General features: G+C 41.5%; 1 protein-coding gene across 4 annotated transcripts in view; it reads left to right on the top strand.

The window, feature by feature from the left end:
• The first annotated feature begins 1632 nt into the window (after window positions 1-1632).
• LOC110502010 (sushi-repeat-containing protein SRPX) overlaps window positions 1633-16475 on the top strand; it is a 28196-nt gene continuing 13353 nt past the window's right edge. Inside the window, exons 1-4 of one of the 4 annotated variants that reach the window (XM_021579903.2) lie at window positions 1633-1815; window positions 10775-10831; window positions 12157-12351; window positions 15462-15638. In XM_021579903.2, coding sequence (XP_021435578.1) covers window positions 1740-1815; window positions 10775-10831; window positions 12157-12351; window positions 15462-15638 — 505 coding nt within the window. In that variant the 5' untranslated portion in view covers window positions 1633-1739. Of the gene's footprint in view, window positions 1816-2871; window positions 3397-10774; window positions 10832-10856; window positions 11979-12156; window positions 12352-15461; window positions 15639-16475 lie in introns of those variants that run through there. The other 3 variants (XM_021579906.2, XM_021579904.2, XM_021579905.2) reach the window with 3 other exon arrangements.

Raw genomic sequence — 16475 nt, 5'->3', positions numbered from 1 at the left:
CGAGAATCTGTGGAAAGAACTGAAAACTGCTGTTCACAAATGCTCTCCATCCAACCTCACTGAGCTCGAGCTGTTTTGCAAGGAGGAATGGGAAAAAAATGTCAGTCTCTCGATGTGCAAAACTGATAGAGACATACCCCAAGCGACTTACAGCTGTAATCGCAGCAAAAGGTGGCGCTACAAAGTATTAACTTAAGGGGGCTGAATAATTTTGCACGCCAAATTTTTCAGTTTTTGATTTGTTAAAAAAGTTTGAAATATCCAATAAATGTCGTTCCACTTCATGATTGTGTCCCACTTGTTGTTGATTCTTCACAAAAAAATACAGTTTTATATCTTTATGTTTGAAGCCTGACATGTGGCAAAAGGTTGCAAAGTTCAAGGGGGCCGAATACTTTCGCAAGGCACTGTACAGATATTTGTATTAAATAAAGAGAAATTGAGAATTTCACAGGACTGTCAGGAGCAAAGACTGTTTTTCTAGTAGATATAGTAAACATAGTTAAAGATGATTGTTCTGTCTCTATACCTAGGCGATAGGGTATCATTAACCCCTAGAGTTCAGTATACTGTAATTATAGATGAATGTACTATGACTGTCTGGAAGGGCACTTGGAGCCAGCAGAAGACATGGGATCCACTTCTAGAATCTAAAACATCCATTTCTGCAGTACATGTAGGAGAAACAAACACGTGCACAGTCACGCGCACACACATGCAGTTTTTTGTGTTTCAGCCTAGTTCAGTCTGGTTTGGTGTTATTGTTATTATAGTTCCTGAGAGGCTACTGCACAGAAGCTCTGTTTGACTCACACTACCCTCTCCTGTTTCCTGTGAAGACAAGGAGCACCTTAACACCTTCATGTGGAGACTCGCTCCTAAAGAGACCAGAGAGGAGAACTGGCAGGCAGGCAGCCAAAGGTGTGTGTGTGTGTGTGTGTGTGTGTGTGTGTGGTGGAGAGTCTTTCATCAGCTGTATACTTTCTCTCACCACTCATGTGCGAGTGTCTGTGTGAGATCTCTTTCTGTGTGTGTGGACGTGAATGGACATGTTTAACTATACTTGTGGGGACCAGAAGAATAGTAAACAAACCACATTTGACTAACTGGGGACATTTGACTAATTTTGTTAGTCCCCACGAGGTCAAATTCTATTTCTAGGGGGTTTAGGGTTAAGGTTAGAATTAGTGTTAGGATTAGATTTAGGGTTAGGATCTAGGGTTAGTTTGGGGGGTTAGGAGCTAGTGTTAGGGTAAGAGTATAGGTTAGGAAAATAGGATTGTGAATGGGACTGAATTGTGTGTGTGTGTGTGTGTGTGTGTGTGTGTGTGTGTGTGTGTGTGTGTGTGTGTGTGTGTGTGTGTGTGTGTGTGTGTGTGTGTCCAGCAATGATGTATCACTTTGGTGTTTGAGATGCCTTTATTTGGTTGTGCTTTTAGATTTTTTTCTTGGGGAATGTATTTCCCCAGCAGCCTTGGCAAGTGGCAACTAGACCTAAATGCGTAAGCTATTGTATGAAAACAAAGTCCCTTTGTTGCAGGTTAAAATGTCTACTATAATTTGTTAGAGTTGTTTGCAGTGTTTAGTTCAGTGTTGCTGCACTTAGCTGTGACGCGCGCGCCGTGGCTCAGGCCAGATTCGATTAGGATCCTGGTGGAGTATCCTCTCGTGTTTCTGGAGCAGGAGGCGGGTCTTTGGAAAGTTGGAATGCCTTGGAAGTTTTCCTGTACTTTACAAAGATGTTGAATATGGACACCTGGCTGGTAGTGTCCCTGTTCGTGTTTGTCCAGCTCTTCTTCAGTTTAGCGTATGAAGGTAAGGAATTGCAAATATTTATCCATCCCGCGGATCAGAGGGATTTAGTTAACCCACTAGTGTCCAAAATGACACCGTCCATTTTAATTTACATTTCTCAAATGTAACGTTTTTAGATATTTGCATAACATAGTTAGTGGTTGTTGCAATTTGTTCTGTTATTACGTATTCATTATCGGTTAGCCTATATCCCACCGCTACTTTTTGAGAGACACATTTTATGTTTACGTGGAGGGGGGTGAGGCTAGGGTAAAAGGGGGAATGCAGTGCGCATCTGGGGGACGTCTCCCGCAGAATTCATGAGAGACACTAAAGCCAGCATTATGTACATGGTGCCTGCTATAGCTTGTAAAAAAAAAACATTTATTAATTAAGTCCTTTGTTCAAGTTATTTTGCCATGCAAAGTAAGGACGCTATCCCACTGGGCACAGACGTCAATTCAACGCAGCTATTCCACGTTGGTTCAACGTAATGTCGTGGAAACAACATTGATTCAACCAGTGTGTCCAGTGGGTAATGAGTTTGACAGTTGTACATTCGTTTAACAAGGGGATATGTACGTTGAACGTGCCAAAATGTAACTAATCTTTACCTAGCTAATGGTCTATGATTTCAGTCAACAGAGTGGCGAATCACATCGAAGTTGTCAATAGCCTAGATAATTCCACGTCCCCAGTAAATATTTCCCGACTACAGTCCACCCCAGTGTGACCGGCATTGGAGCTCCGTGCTCTGCAATCAGAGCCCATAGCTCCGGGATGTCGGAGCCGTCACCGGCCACAAGCCACACAAGGGCTCCTGTGTTCGGACTAACTGCACATTTGCTCGGGCTGCCTCCTCCCATTTCCTAGCTTTCCTAGACCCACAGATCTGTGGAGTCAGTGTCTGTCCAGTGCTGGGTGGTTTTGTTTAATAAGATTGTAGGGTCTCTTTGGAGGGTGACAGGAGGACTGTACCAGTTGAATGGAACCGTCAACAGGCCATACCATTGATTTAAAGGTAGACAGACACCATGATGGGATAGAGAGACCATTATAGTTGTTTTATTTTTTGCTGGTCGATTGATTTGATTCCATGTGGTGTTCTCTCATCTTAGCTTGGTTACACAATAATTTCACACAAAGTCACACACACATATATGCAAGCACTTACACACACACACACACTGAGAGAGAGTTTTCCAGATGGCTGGGTGCCAACAGGGCAGGGACAGTATCCTGCAGAGGAACATTCACTGAAGAGTAATGAGAAGCTGAAATAAGTTCAAGACGAGATGGGACTGTATAATAGTTTGGATGCATGGGTGTATACGTGTGCGTTTATCATGGAGTGTATGTGCATGTGTATGTCTGTATCAAGGTTAGAGATGTAATGTGTGAGAGAGATTGTGTGGGTGTGTGTGCTTGAGGGTGTGTGAGGGTGTTGATTTGGAGATGTATGTGTCTTGTCCAGTGGCGGCGCGGCTCACCACTTCTGTCTGAGAAACAGGCTGAAACATGTGCATACGCTACTGGAGTTAGATTTACACTGACAGGGTAAACACAGCTTGTCAAACTGATGCTTATAGCTGGAGGTCACTGGTGAGTCTGTGTGCTTGTGAGTGTGTGTGTGTGTGTGTGTTTATGGGGGTTGATTTAACAGGGGTCTTTGTATTTATTTGCGGGTTGTTAGACTTTATGTGGCGTAATTTATGTGTGTGTGTGTGTGTGTGTGTGTGTGTTTTAAAGGGGGTTGAGAAGGGTGGATGGTTTGGGTTTTAAGTAGCCTTAGTAACCTTTCTTTGCTTTGGTGTTATAGAATGCATTGAGGTGTCTACTGAGAGACAGGCTGAGTGTTGTTACTTTACATGCATTGAGGTGTCTACTGAGAGACAGGCTGAGTGTTGTTACTTTACATGCATTGAGGTGTCTACTGAGAGACAGGCTGAGTGTTGATGCTACCTCCAGGGCATATGAAGATGGGTGGTAACTGGCAAGGGAAGGGTTTGATGGTTGTTTCTCTCCGGAACTCGGTATGTTTCTGTCTCGGCTGCTGTCTCAAAAAACAAGATGGTTGCCGCTGTCTCCTTTGTCCCGTCTCATTACTATTTTCTCTGTCAGCACAAGCAGACACTCACACAGACACACGTACACACTCAGTGACGCCTTCTCCTTTATTGCTCGCTCAGCATGCATTTCTACTTACAGTGAAACCCAGTCATAATGACTCTATGAATCATTCATATTCTACGAATGGACTGCTGTGCTGTTGGTCTATGGTAGGTGAGTGACCTTGTATGTATAGTTAATTGTCAGAAAGCTCAAACATGCCGTCTTGCCACTGGAGTAGCAGTAATAATGGTTCTTCTCATTTTCCATGGTGAGAGAGAAAGAGAGCATGACGGTAAGCGAGTCAGGGATTGATGCGTTAAGAAAGGTGTTGTGAGCATGTGATGTTGGAGAGAACACGAGTTAAAGTGGTTGGTTGAGGAAGAAATCTATTAAAGGGAAGTTGTGCACAGAGGCAGTGCGAAAAATATGGTCAAATCACTTCACTGTCTTTAGTCTGTGTGTTTCTAATGCCCAGATTAAATAACAGATGCCTGTACTGCCTGTTCAGTTCTCCTCCTGGCATGTTTCTACATTAACCCTGTCATGGATTCCTATTACGCACAGCTCAGCTGAATAAAGCTGACTGGAACCTCAGTTTGTGTTCCCTCTGGCCCTGTTGTTCTCATTGAGCTTGGCAGGAGAGCCTCTCTCTCGCTCTCTCTGTTTTATCAACACCGTGTTCTCTCTGACGTCTTCCCACCCTCTGAGGAGTCATTTTCACTGTGAGAGAGAGGAGAAAAGAAGAGAGAGGCTGTTAGGGATTCTGTCTGATTCCAAACCTCAGTGCACTGACAGAAAGACTGTTGGGACCGGGACCATGTTTATGTGGATGAATGACAACTTGTAGGTTTTCTCTTTCTTTGTTATTGAAAACTCTGGATCTGGCCTTCATTCACACACTGATGTTAAGCAAATAAGAAATAACTTTATACTGCCAAGTTGAGTGTCAACTTCTCAGCATATCAGCTTTTATTCAAGGCTGGCTCAATTTGATGATGTGGATGAGATCGTTTCAAGTTAATCATAGTGTTATTTTATCCCTGGCTGTTCTGGAGACCGCTTTGAGTGGAAAAGGAACAGTACTGCGGTATTCTAAGATCCCTCTAAGATCCCTTAGGAAAGGAGAGAGACAAGTCTATAATAATGTGTTATGCCCTCTGCTGCAGATTGCTGGATGGGATGTGAGTGTCAGTCTAACTGGCTGCCTTTGTCTCTAAGGATGTGTATGTGGAGAAGATGGACTAGCTCTGCATCTGGGAAATATCCCCTGCTATAGGCTATGAGGCTCTCTGCTGGTATGGTGTATGTCAGTAGAGCCCCCTAGGATTCAATTTATTACAGAATAACAAAACCAAAAAATCAGAGCAGAACTTTAGTTGTTGTAGCAGGATAGTAATCTGTAGAACAGTCTCGATAGAGAGAGAAAGGAAGGCCTACGTGTGTGTGTGTGTGTGTTAGATTTACTCTGTTGTCTGTTGTCTATTATGGCTCCATAACAAAGCCCAGTAGAGATGTGTGGTAAGTTCTCCATGTGCACTCTGGTGTTGGGCCATATAGCGGTAGTACTCTGTAGTCATATATAACCTCACTGTAGGCAGTGAATTGACTGCAAGCTTGTTATAGAACTGATCTGAAGCGGCAGCACACACCTGTGATTAGTTTCCCAGATATGTCTGTTTCCCTCTGATAGACTTCCTTGGCTGTGTGCCCGTGAGTTTTCCCCTCAGTCAGCCAAATCAGATTCAGGGTCTGTATAAGGATGTGCTCAGTAGCAGTGTGATCTGACTGCTAAAACCGCAGTGCACGTTAGGCATTTGGCTGACGTGTATGTACGCCCGCCGGGCTGGGAGCGTGTAGCTGTAGCAGGAGTGAAAGACTTCTCTGTCTGTTTTGTCCCTCATGGATCCTGAACAGAGAACACATTCACACTGGGTTGGAGTCCACAACATCCTCCTCTGGTAGCGATTGGGCCTATCTGAGCTCGCTCCTCACTCCTCTCCCATTTCACACCCCTTTCCTTCCCTCACCCATTCTCTCTCCCGCTCCCTTCACTATAATCCTCACCTTTTTCTCTCTCCCTCATGTCACTCCTTTATCTTGTATTGTGAATTGAAAGGTTATGTATCATTTTGAAGCAGAAGGCTCTAGATCATGCAGTAATTTTGCTGTGACAGCGAAGCATTGTCTGCCAGACAAGCAACGTCCCAATACTCATATCTGCTTTCCTTTTGACAACTGATATCAAATATATTGACAGATGAAAGCAATAAGCCAGATTTCTATTGGAAGGGACATTCTTTTTCTAGCTCTCTCACATAGAGGTCGACCGATTAATCGGAATGGCCGATTAATTAGGACCGATTTCAAGTTTTCATAACAATCGGAAATCGTTATTTTTGGCCCCCCGATTTGGCCGAATTCTTCTTTTTTTTGTACACCTTTTTAACTAGGAAAGTCAGTTAAGAACACATTCTTATTTTCAATGACGGCCTAGGAACGGTAGGTTGACTGCCTTGTTCAGGGGATTCAATCTTGCAACCTTACAGTTAACTAGTCCAACGCTCTAACCACCTGCTTTACATTGCACTCCACAAGGAGCCTGCCTGTTACGCGAATGCAGTAAGAAGCTAAGGTAAGTTGCTAGCTAGCATTAAACTTATCTTATAAAAAACAATCAATCAATCATAATCACTAGTTAACTACACATGGTTGATGATATTACTAGTTTATCTACCGTGTCCTGCGTTGTATATAATCGATGCGGTGCGGGAAAAGGACTGCCGTTGCTCCAACGTGTACCTAACCATAAAAATCAATGCCTTTCTTAAAATCAATACACAGAAGTATATATTTTTAAACCTGCATATTTAGCTAAAAGAAATCCAGGTTAGCAGGCAATATTAACCAGGTGAAATTGTCACTTTTTTTGCGTTCATTGCACGCAGAGTCAGGGTATATGCGATAATAATAAACGTTTTGTTTTCGAAATGATAGTTTCCGGATTCGACCATATTAATGACCAAAGGCTCGTATTTCTGTGTTATTATGTTAAGATTAAGTCAATGATTTGATATTTGAAAGAGCAGTCTGACTGAGCAATGGTAGGCAGCAGCAGGCTCGTAAGCATTCATTCAAACAGCACTTTCGTGATTTTGCCAGCAGCTCTTAGTAATGCTTCAAGCATTGCGCTGTTTATGACTTCAAGTTTATCAACTCCCGAGATTAGGCTGGTGTAACCGATGTGAAATGGCTAGCTAGTTAGCGCGCTAATAGCGTTTCAAACGTCACTCGCTTTGAGACTTGGAGTAGTTGTTCCCCTTGTTCTGCAAGGGTTGCGGATTTTGTGCAGCAAAGAGAAATGCTGCTTCAAATGGTGGCTGTTGTCGATGTGTTCCTGGTTCGAGCCCAGGTAGGAGCGAGGAGAGGGACGGAAACTATACTGTTACACTGGCAATACTAAAGTGCCTATAAGAACATCCAATAGTCAAAGTTATATGGAATACAAATGGTAAAGAGAGAAATAGTCCTATAAATATAATATTAACTACAACCTAAAACCTCTTACCTTGGAATATTGAAGTCTCATGTTAAATCTTCTTAGGGCTGCAATCCCGTTAACGGGATCGACATGACAACAGCCAGTGAAAGTGCAGGGTGCCAAATTCAAAACAACAGAAATCTCATAATTACAATTCCTCAAACATGCATGCATCTTATACCATTTTAAAGGTAATCTTGTTGTGAATCCCACCACAGTGTCCGATTTCAAATATGCTTTACAGCAAAAGCAACACAAACGATAATGTTAGGTCACCTCATAGCCACAGAAAAACACAGCCATTTTTCCAGCAAAAGATTTTCCAGCCAGTCACAAGAACCACAAATAGAGATTAATCACTTTGATCATCTTCATAAAATGACACTCATAGGACTTCATGTTACACAATACATGTATGTTTTGTTTGATAAAGTTCATATTTATCAAAATATGAGTTTACATTGGCGCGTTACATTCACTAGTTCCAAAAACATCCAGTGATTTTGCATACCCACATCATTCAACAGAAATACTCATAATAAATGTAGATGATAATACAAATTATACACATGGAATTATAGATATACCTCTCCTTAATGCAACCGCTGTGTCAGATTTCAAAAAAACTTTACGGAAAAAGAAACCCATGCAATAATCAGCGACGGTGCTCAGAAGTAAACGTCATAATAGCCGCAATGATGGCGTCAATATAAACAAGAAATTATATGATAAATATTCCCTTACCTTTGATGATCTACATCAGAAAGCACTCCAGGAATCCCAGGTCCACAATAAATGTTTGTTTTGTTCGATAATGTCCTTTATTTATGTCCAAATACCTTCTTTTGTTAGCGTGTTTGGTATACATAACCAAACGCTCATTCTTGTCAGCGTTACATCGGACAAAAACTTCAAAAAGTTATATTACAGGTCGAAGAAACATTTCAAACTAAGTACAGAATCAATCTTTAGGATGTTTTTAACATATAGCTTCAATAAAGTTCCAACCGGAGCATTCCTTCACGTCTTCATGAGCAATGGAACGCAAGTGAATACCATGAGAAATAAGCGTGATCAGAAAATGGCTGACTGCCAGACATCTGATAGATTCTGCTCTCATTCACTCCCACAACACCGTAGAAGTCTCATTCAAATTTCTATTGATGGTTGACATCTAGAATAACACCTGGAACCCCTAGGCAGTGCAACATCATTAATATCTCAAGGGGATTTCATTGGGGACTCTGGTGAATACATACAAAGCTCAGATTTCTCACTTCCTGTTTTGATTTCTCCTCAGGATTTTGCTTGTCATATGAGTTCTGTTATACTCACAGACATCTTTCAAACTGTGTTTTCTATCCAATACTAATAATAATATGCATATATTAGCAACGCAGACCGTTTACTTTGGGCAACTTATTCATCCAAGCTACTCAATACTGCCCCCCAGCCATAAGAAGTTAATGCAACCGCTGTGTCAGATTTCAAAAAAGCTTTACGGAAAGAGCAAACCATGCAAAAATCTGAGAATGGCGCTCAGAAATTATTATTTTTTATCCGCCATGTTGGAGTCAACAGAAATCAGAAATTACATTATAAATATTCCCTTACCTTTGATGATGTTCATCAGAATGCACTCCCAGAATCCTAGTTCCACAATTAATGTTTGATTTGTTCGATAATGTCCATTATTTATGTCCAAGTAGCTACTTTTGTTAGGGCATTTAGTACTCAAATCCAAACGCTCGTGCAGGTCCAGCCAAACGTCGGACGAAAAGTTCAAAAAGTTATATTACAGGTTGTAGAAACATTTCAATCTAAGTATAGAATCAATCATTAGGATGTTTTTATCATAAATCTTCAATAACGTTCCAACCAGAGAATTCCATTGTCTGTAGAAAAGCCATGGAACTCAGGTCGCTCTCATGTGAAATGCGCTGACCAGGACCAGGCTCTCTGCCAGACCACTGACTCAAAGAGCTCTCATTCAAGCTTCTAAAGACGATTGACATCTAGTCATCCCTAGGAAGTGCAACATGAACCATACCCCACTGTGTATTCGATAGGGCTGTTCAAAAACTACAAACCTCAGATTTCCCACTTCCTGTTTGGATATATTCTCAGGTTTTTGCCTGCCATATGAGTTCTGTTATACTCACAGACACCATTCAAACAGTTTTAGAAACTTCAGAGTGTTTTCTATCCACATGTACTAATAATATGCATATATTTGCAACTGGGACTGAGGAGCAGGCCGTTTACTCTGGGCACCTCTGGACACCTTATTCATCCAAGCTACTCAATACTGCCCCTGCAGCCATAAGAAGTATAAAAAGGAACCACCAGCTTTCATATGTTCTCATGTTCTGAGCAAGGAACTTAAACATTAGCTTTTTTTACATGGCACATATTGCACTTTTACTTTCTTCTCCAACACTTTGTTTTTGCATTATTTCAACCAAATTGAACATGTTTCATTATTTATTTGAGGCTAAATTGATTTTTATATATGTATTATATTAAGTTAAAATAAGTGTTCATTCAGTATTGTTGTAATTGTCATTATTACAAATAAATAAATAAAAAATTGTCCGATTTAATCGGCTTATTTTGGTCATCCAAATTATCGGTATCAGCGTTTGAAAAATCATAATCGGTCGACCTCTACTCTCATAGTGACCAAGAAGGAGAGAAGGAAAGGAAACCAATATTGGAGCACTAGTCACATATCACAGTAAGTATGTTGGTGACCTCACAACAAGACCCTGAGTCACATTTCAGCAAGAACAAGCAGGAGAAAACATTTTGGTATGGAGAAAAGGTTTAGGTAGTTCCTCCTCCGTTCCAAAACGTTTCCTTCAGTTTCATACTTACTGAATGTGACCCCAGTGTGAGGTTGCCATTGCACCACTGGTTTTAGAACAAGGTTGCAGTAAAAGTGATTTATTGTGCCAAAACCAGCTGGGGAGAAAGGCTCCCTTGGGGTTCTTCTTCTCTGCATGTGTTAAAGAGATTTCTCTCATTCCTCTTTGGAGGAATAGTTTAGCAACGTTTTCCAACAGTGATAATCTTGATTTAATAATGACCTCTTGCAAAACACTAGTAAAATCCAACCCAAATCTTTTGTTGAAGGATTAGGCCCACATCATGTTTTGAAACGTTGATAAACCCTTTCAATCAAATGTATTTATAAAGCCCTTTTTACATCAGCAGATGTCACAAAGTGCTATACAGAAACCAATGCAGCCCTACTCTTATCTTGAATGCAGCCTTGCTCTCTCCCTGCCTTGGTCACTAGCTGCTTTCTTCTCCCTCTTACTTTCTCAGGGTCGGGATACTATGGCTATGGAGATGATGAAGATGCATATGCTCGTAGAAACGGAGGTGAATGCTTTGACCAAGCTCTGCTGCCACACGCACGCACGCTTTTTACACACTCTGGCACTCGCTTTCAACACGCAGGAAAGTTTAGGGTTGAAATAAGCCTTTTAAACTCAAAGCATTGACTTCACTTTTTATCAACATTGAAAACATTTATTTTATTTGAAAAGCCAATCAAAGTTAGCTGTGTGTCTTTCACTTCAATGTGATGTACATAACTGTTATTTTCTTCTCCACAAGATAGCGATATGCTTCATCCCATGTTTTACAAACCTACACAATTATGTCAAACTAACTTTCAACTTTTCTTTGAGGTCAGTTAGACATGGAATTTTACCCTCTGGGCCAAACCAAACTCCTGGACTATTTCTCTTCTGTAGAGACTCAAATATAGTATTGTGTTATTTTACTCAATGACAGTGGAGACTGGAGTTACAGCCAACACACACACACAAACTGTCCAGCTCCTGTCCAGCTGGTGTAAGTTTGTGTGTGTGTGTGCGTGCGTGCGTGTTTGCGTGCGTGCGTGCTTACAAGAAAGTGTGTGTTCTGAGCCAGTGGGGAAAAGACTGCAGATTTTATTTCCCTGGAATACAAACCTGCTGGCCCCTCAAACTTGGCATTCCCAAAAGGAATCTTTAGGTAAGCTTTTGAGGGATGGATAGAGCCATCCAACTGGTCGAGGAAAGTTGGAGGCAACTTCAGTGTTCTTCTGACAAATCTTTATCCCTCATGCTGTAAATCAGCTCTAGATCATCATCCACTTCAGCCTCCATTCTGAAGGTTATATTTATTAATAGTTCTATTGATGGGGTTTAGTAGCTCTAATCAACAGTATGATTGAGTGATCCCGTTTAAATCCACTCTCAACCTCTATCTTTTCTTTACTCAAGCAAGTACTTCTTATTGTCAGTATGGATTATGGTAAGTGACAAAGCCATTGTATCATTCTACCTGTGATAAGATGATGGATGGGTTTACACCAGCACTCCAGATTTCATCTCTTTAGTCTGCTGTAAACACTGTGTCCTGTGGTAAATCAGTATGGATTATGTATGTTGCTATGGGAAACTCACTGCCTGACTTACACTCACAGCCTCTCTTCATTTTAGCAGTAAGGTGAGAAAACACATGGATGTCCAAAACACTGGTAAATAACCCCCGGCCCCCAATAGTTAATTTACATTGCGGCACAAACAGACAATGTCTATCTCTATCCTGTATAGGAAGATGTCTGTCCAGCATCTGAACCAGAAGGACATTTATTTCAATCTTTTATGTGAATGCTATAACTCTCCCTCTTATTCCCCACTCAACCCCATTTTTAGGGACCCCTTGGTGCGCGCCCATCAAGGTGAAGCATGGCGACGTGAGTTGTCGGAGTCCTGGGGGGCAGTATTATAAGAACGTGATGGGATCGCGCTGTAAGATCCGCTGTAAGAGGGGTTACGAGATGCAGCAGGGACACCCAGAGGTGGTGTGTATGGCCAGCAAACACTGGTCAGGAAACTACGCCTGCAGGGGTGAGACCACCACACACACACACACACAAACTCGCACACCTGGCCTACTGGCGAGACTCAAAATCACTGGACACCTTTACACCAAACATACAGTACCAGTCTGTACCAGTCAAGTTTGGACACACCTACTCATTCAAGGGTTTTTCTTTTTCTTTATTTGTAAATTTTTTTACATTATAGAAATAACACACGTTATAACCAATCATGTAGTAACCAAACAAGTGTTTTACAAATCTTTTACAAAATCTGGACCCCTACAAATAAACTGGGCTAGACAATCTGGACCCTCTCTTTCTGGACCCTCTCTTTCTGCGGCAATTGTTGCAACCCCTTTTACTAGCCTGTTCAACCTTTCTTCCCTTCTTTAAAGGGGGAGACACTCTAGACCCAAACTCTTATAGACCTATATCCATCCTGCCCTGCCTTGCTAAAGTCTTCGAAAGCCAAGTTAACAAACAGATCACCAACCGTTTTGAATCACACCGTACCTTCTCCGCTATGCAATCTGATTTTCGAGCCTCCTTCACTCATGCTGTCAAACATACCCTCGTAAAACTGACTATCCTACCAATCCTTGACTATGGCGATGTCATTTACAAAATAGCCTCCAACACTCTACTCATCAAATTAGATGTAGTCTATCACAGTGCCATCCGTTTTGTCACCAAAGCCCCATATACTACCCACCACTGCGACCTCTATGTTCTCGTTGACTGTCCCTCGCTTCATGTTTGTCGCCAAACCCACTGGCTCCTTGTCATCTATAAGTCTTTGCTATGTAAAGCCCCGTCTTATCTCAGCTCACTGTTCACCATTGCAACACCCACCTGTAGCTCGCGCTCCAGCAGGTATATTTCACTGGTCATCCCCAAAGCCAACTCCTTATTTGGCCGCCTTTCCTTCCAGTTCTCTGCTGCCAATGACTGGAACGAATTGCAAAAATCACTGAAGCTGGAGACACTCCCTCACTAACTTTAAGCATCAGCTGTCAGAGCAGCTTACCGATCACTGCACCTGCACACAGCCCATCTGTAAATAGCCCACCCAACTACCTCCTCCCCATATTGTTATTTATTTTTGCTCTTTTGCACACCAGCATCTACTTGCGCATCATCATCTGCACATCTATCACTCCAGTGTTAATGCTAAATTGTAATTATTTCGCCACTATGGCCTATTTATTGCCTTACCTCCCTAATCTTACTACATTTGCACACACTGTATATATATATATTTCTATTGTGTTATTGACTGTATGTTTGTTTATCCCATGTGTAACTCTATGTAGTTGTTTTTGTCGCACTGCTTTATCTTGGCCAGGTCGCAGTTGTAAATGAGAACTTGTTCTCAACTGGCCTACCTGGTTAAATACAGGTGAAATAAAATTTTAAAAATCCCAAACCATCTTAATTGGGTTGAGGTCGGGTGATTGTGGAGGCCAGGTCATCTGATGCAGCACCATCACTCTCCTTTTTGGTTAAATAGCCCTTCCACAGTCTGGAGGTGTGTTTTTGGGCCATTGTCCTGTTGAAAAACAAATGATAGTCCCACAAAGCGCAAACCAGATGGGATGGTGTATTGCTGCAGAGTGCTGTGGTAGCCATGCTGGTTCATTGTGCCTTGAATTCTAAATAAATCACTGACAGCGTCATCAGCAAAGCATTCCCACAACATCCCACCTCCTCCTCCATGCTTCACGGTGGGAACCACACATGCGGAGATCAAGCGTTCACCTACTCTGCATCTCACAAAGACATGGCACTCAAATTTGGATTCATCAGACCAAATGACAGATTCCTACAGGTTTAATGTCAATTGCTTGTGTTTCTTGGCCCAAGCAAGTCTCTTCTTTTTATTGCCGTCCTTTAGTAGTGGTTTCTTGCAGCAATTCAACCTTGAAGGCTTGAACAGTTGATGTTGAGATGTCTGTTACTTGAACTCTGTGAAGCATTTATTTGGGCTGCAATTTCTGAGGCTGGTAACTTTAATGAACTTATCCACTGCAGCAGAGGTAACTCTGGGTCTTCCTTTCCTGTGGCGGTTCTCATGAGAGCCAGTTTCATCATAGCGCTTGATGGTTTTAGCGACTGCATTTGAAGAAACTTTCAAAGTTCTTGATGTGTTCGGTATTGACTGACTTCATGTCTTAAGATCGGTGTCCCTAAACTGGAACGGTTGTTGTTAATATGCGCTAATGTGACTAGAATGACATTGTAAGTAACAGCCAACTTTCCAGGACATACAGTAGACATGTCTTATATGCGCAGAAAGCTTAACTTCTTGTTAATCTAACTGCACTGTCCAATTTACAGTAGCTATTACAGTGAAAAAAGACCACGTTATTGTCTGAGGAGAGTGCAAAACAACAACATGCTTTTATCAAGGCAACTGGTTTGATACATTCACCTCAGAAGGTAAATAATGTACTTACATTCAGTAATCTTGCTCTGATTTGTCATCCTGAGGGTCCCAGAGATAAAAGGTAGCATAGTTTTGTTTGATCAAATCCATTTTTATATTCAAATGTAAGAACTGGGTTCTACAGTTTGAACCCCTGCCGTCTCTGGCCCCACACCCACCCTGCCCGGCAATCTAGTTGCGAAAGTTGAAAAAGAGGCTGTGATACTTGCTTATTTAAGCTGTTCTTGCCATAATTTGTGTAAGACTAAGTCCATATTAACTTTTAACAAGGCACACCTGTTAATTTAAATGAATTCCAGGTGACTACCTCATGAAGCTGGTTGAGAGAATGCCAAGAGTGTGCAAAGTTGTCATCAAGGCAAAGAGTGGCTACTTTGAAGAATCTCAAGTATAAAATATATTTTTGATTTTGTTTAACACTTTTTTTGGTTACTACATGATTCCATATGTGTTATTTTATAGTTACGATGTCTTCACTGTTATTCTACAATGTAGAAATGTAGTACAAATAAAGAAAAACCCGTAAAAGAGTAGATGTGTCCAAACTTTTGACTGGTACTGTATGTAACCACTGAAGATACACACAACCAATAGTATCATTGTCAGATTCATCAGCTACCTGCTAATCATACACCCTCTTTGTGAAAATACATGTACATTTTTGGACTTGATTTGTGTTTCCCTGTCAGAGATCCGGTGTCCTAAGCTACAGATGCCTGCTAATGGTGGCTATAAGTGTTCAGATGGATCCTACTTTAACTCCCGCTGTGAGTTCTTCTGCTCCCTTGGATACACTCTGAAGGGGTCCAAGACTGTCACCTGCCAGTACCACAAGACCTGGACCTCAGGGGAGAGTGCCTGCATAGGTGAGTCAGAGAGTGCTTGTGTGGATGTGTGTGCGTGCGTGCGTGTGTGCATTTACCGATGTACAGTATGTGTATGGCGTTTGTGTGTGTGGTGTTTGTCTGTAGCTGTCAAATCAAATTGATTTTTTCAACAGTGAAATGCTTACAAGCCCTTAACCAACAATGCAGTTTTTTTTAAGTGTTTAGAAAATATTTACTAAATAAACTGAAGTAATCCATAAATAAATAAAAAGTAAAAAATAAGAAAATAGAAAAATAGCAATAATGAAAGAGCAACAATAAAATAACTGTAACAAGGCTATATACAGGGGGTACCGGTCCATGTGTGGGGGCACTGGTTAGTCGAGGTAATTGACGTAATATGTACAGTCGTGGCCAAAAGTTTAGAGAATGACACAAATATTAATTTTCACAGTCTGCTGCCTCAGTTTGTGTGATGGCAATTTGCATATACTCCAGAATGTTATGAAGAGTGATCAGATGAATTGCAATTAATTGCAAAGTCCCTCTTTGCCATGTAAATGAACTGAATCCCCCAAAAACATTTCCACTGCATTTCAGCCCTGCCACAAAAGGACCAGCTGACATCATGTCAGTGATTCTCTCGTTAACACAGGTGTGAGTGTTGACGAGGACAAGGCTGGAGATCACTCTGTCATGCTGATTGAGTTCGAATAACTTTTTTTTATTTTTTTATTTTACCTTTATTTAACCAGGCAAGTCAGTTAAGAACAAATTCTTATTTTCAATGACGGCCTGGGAACAGTGGGTTAACTGCCTGTTCAGGGGCAGAACGACAGATTTGTACCTTGTCAGCTCGGGGGTTTGAACTCACAA

This window comes from Oncorhynchus mykiss, chromosome 22 (genome assembly GCF_013265735.2).
Source record: "Oncorhynchus mykiss isolate Arlee chromosome 22, USDA_OmykA_1.1, whole genome shotgun sequence".
In the NCBI taxonomy this organism is placed as follows: domain Eukaryota; kingdom Metazoa; phylum Chordata; class Actinopteri; order Salmoniformes; family Salmonidae; genus Oncorhynchus; species Oncorhynchus mykiss.
This window is presented reverse-complemented; position numbering and strand designations above follow the sequence as displayed.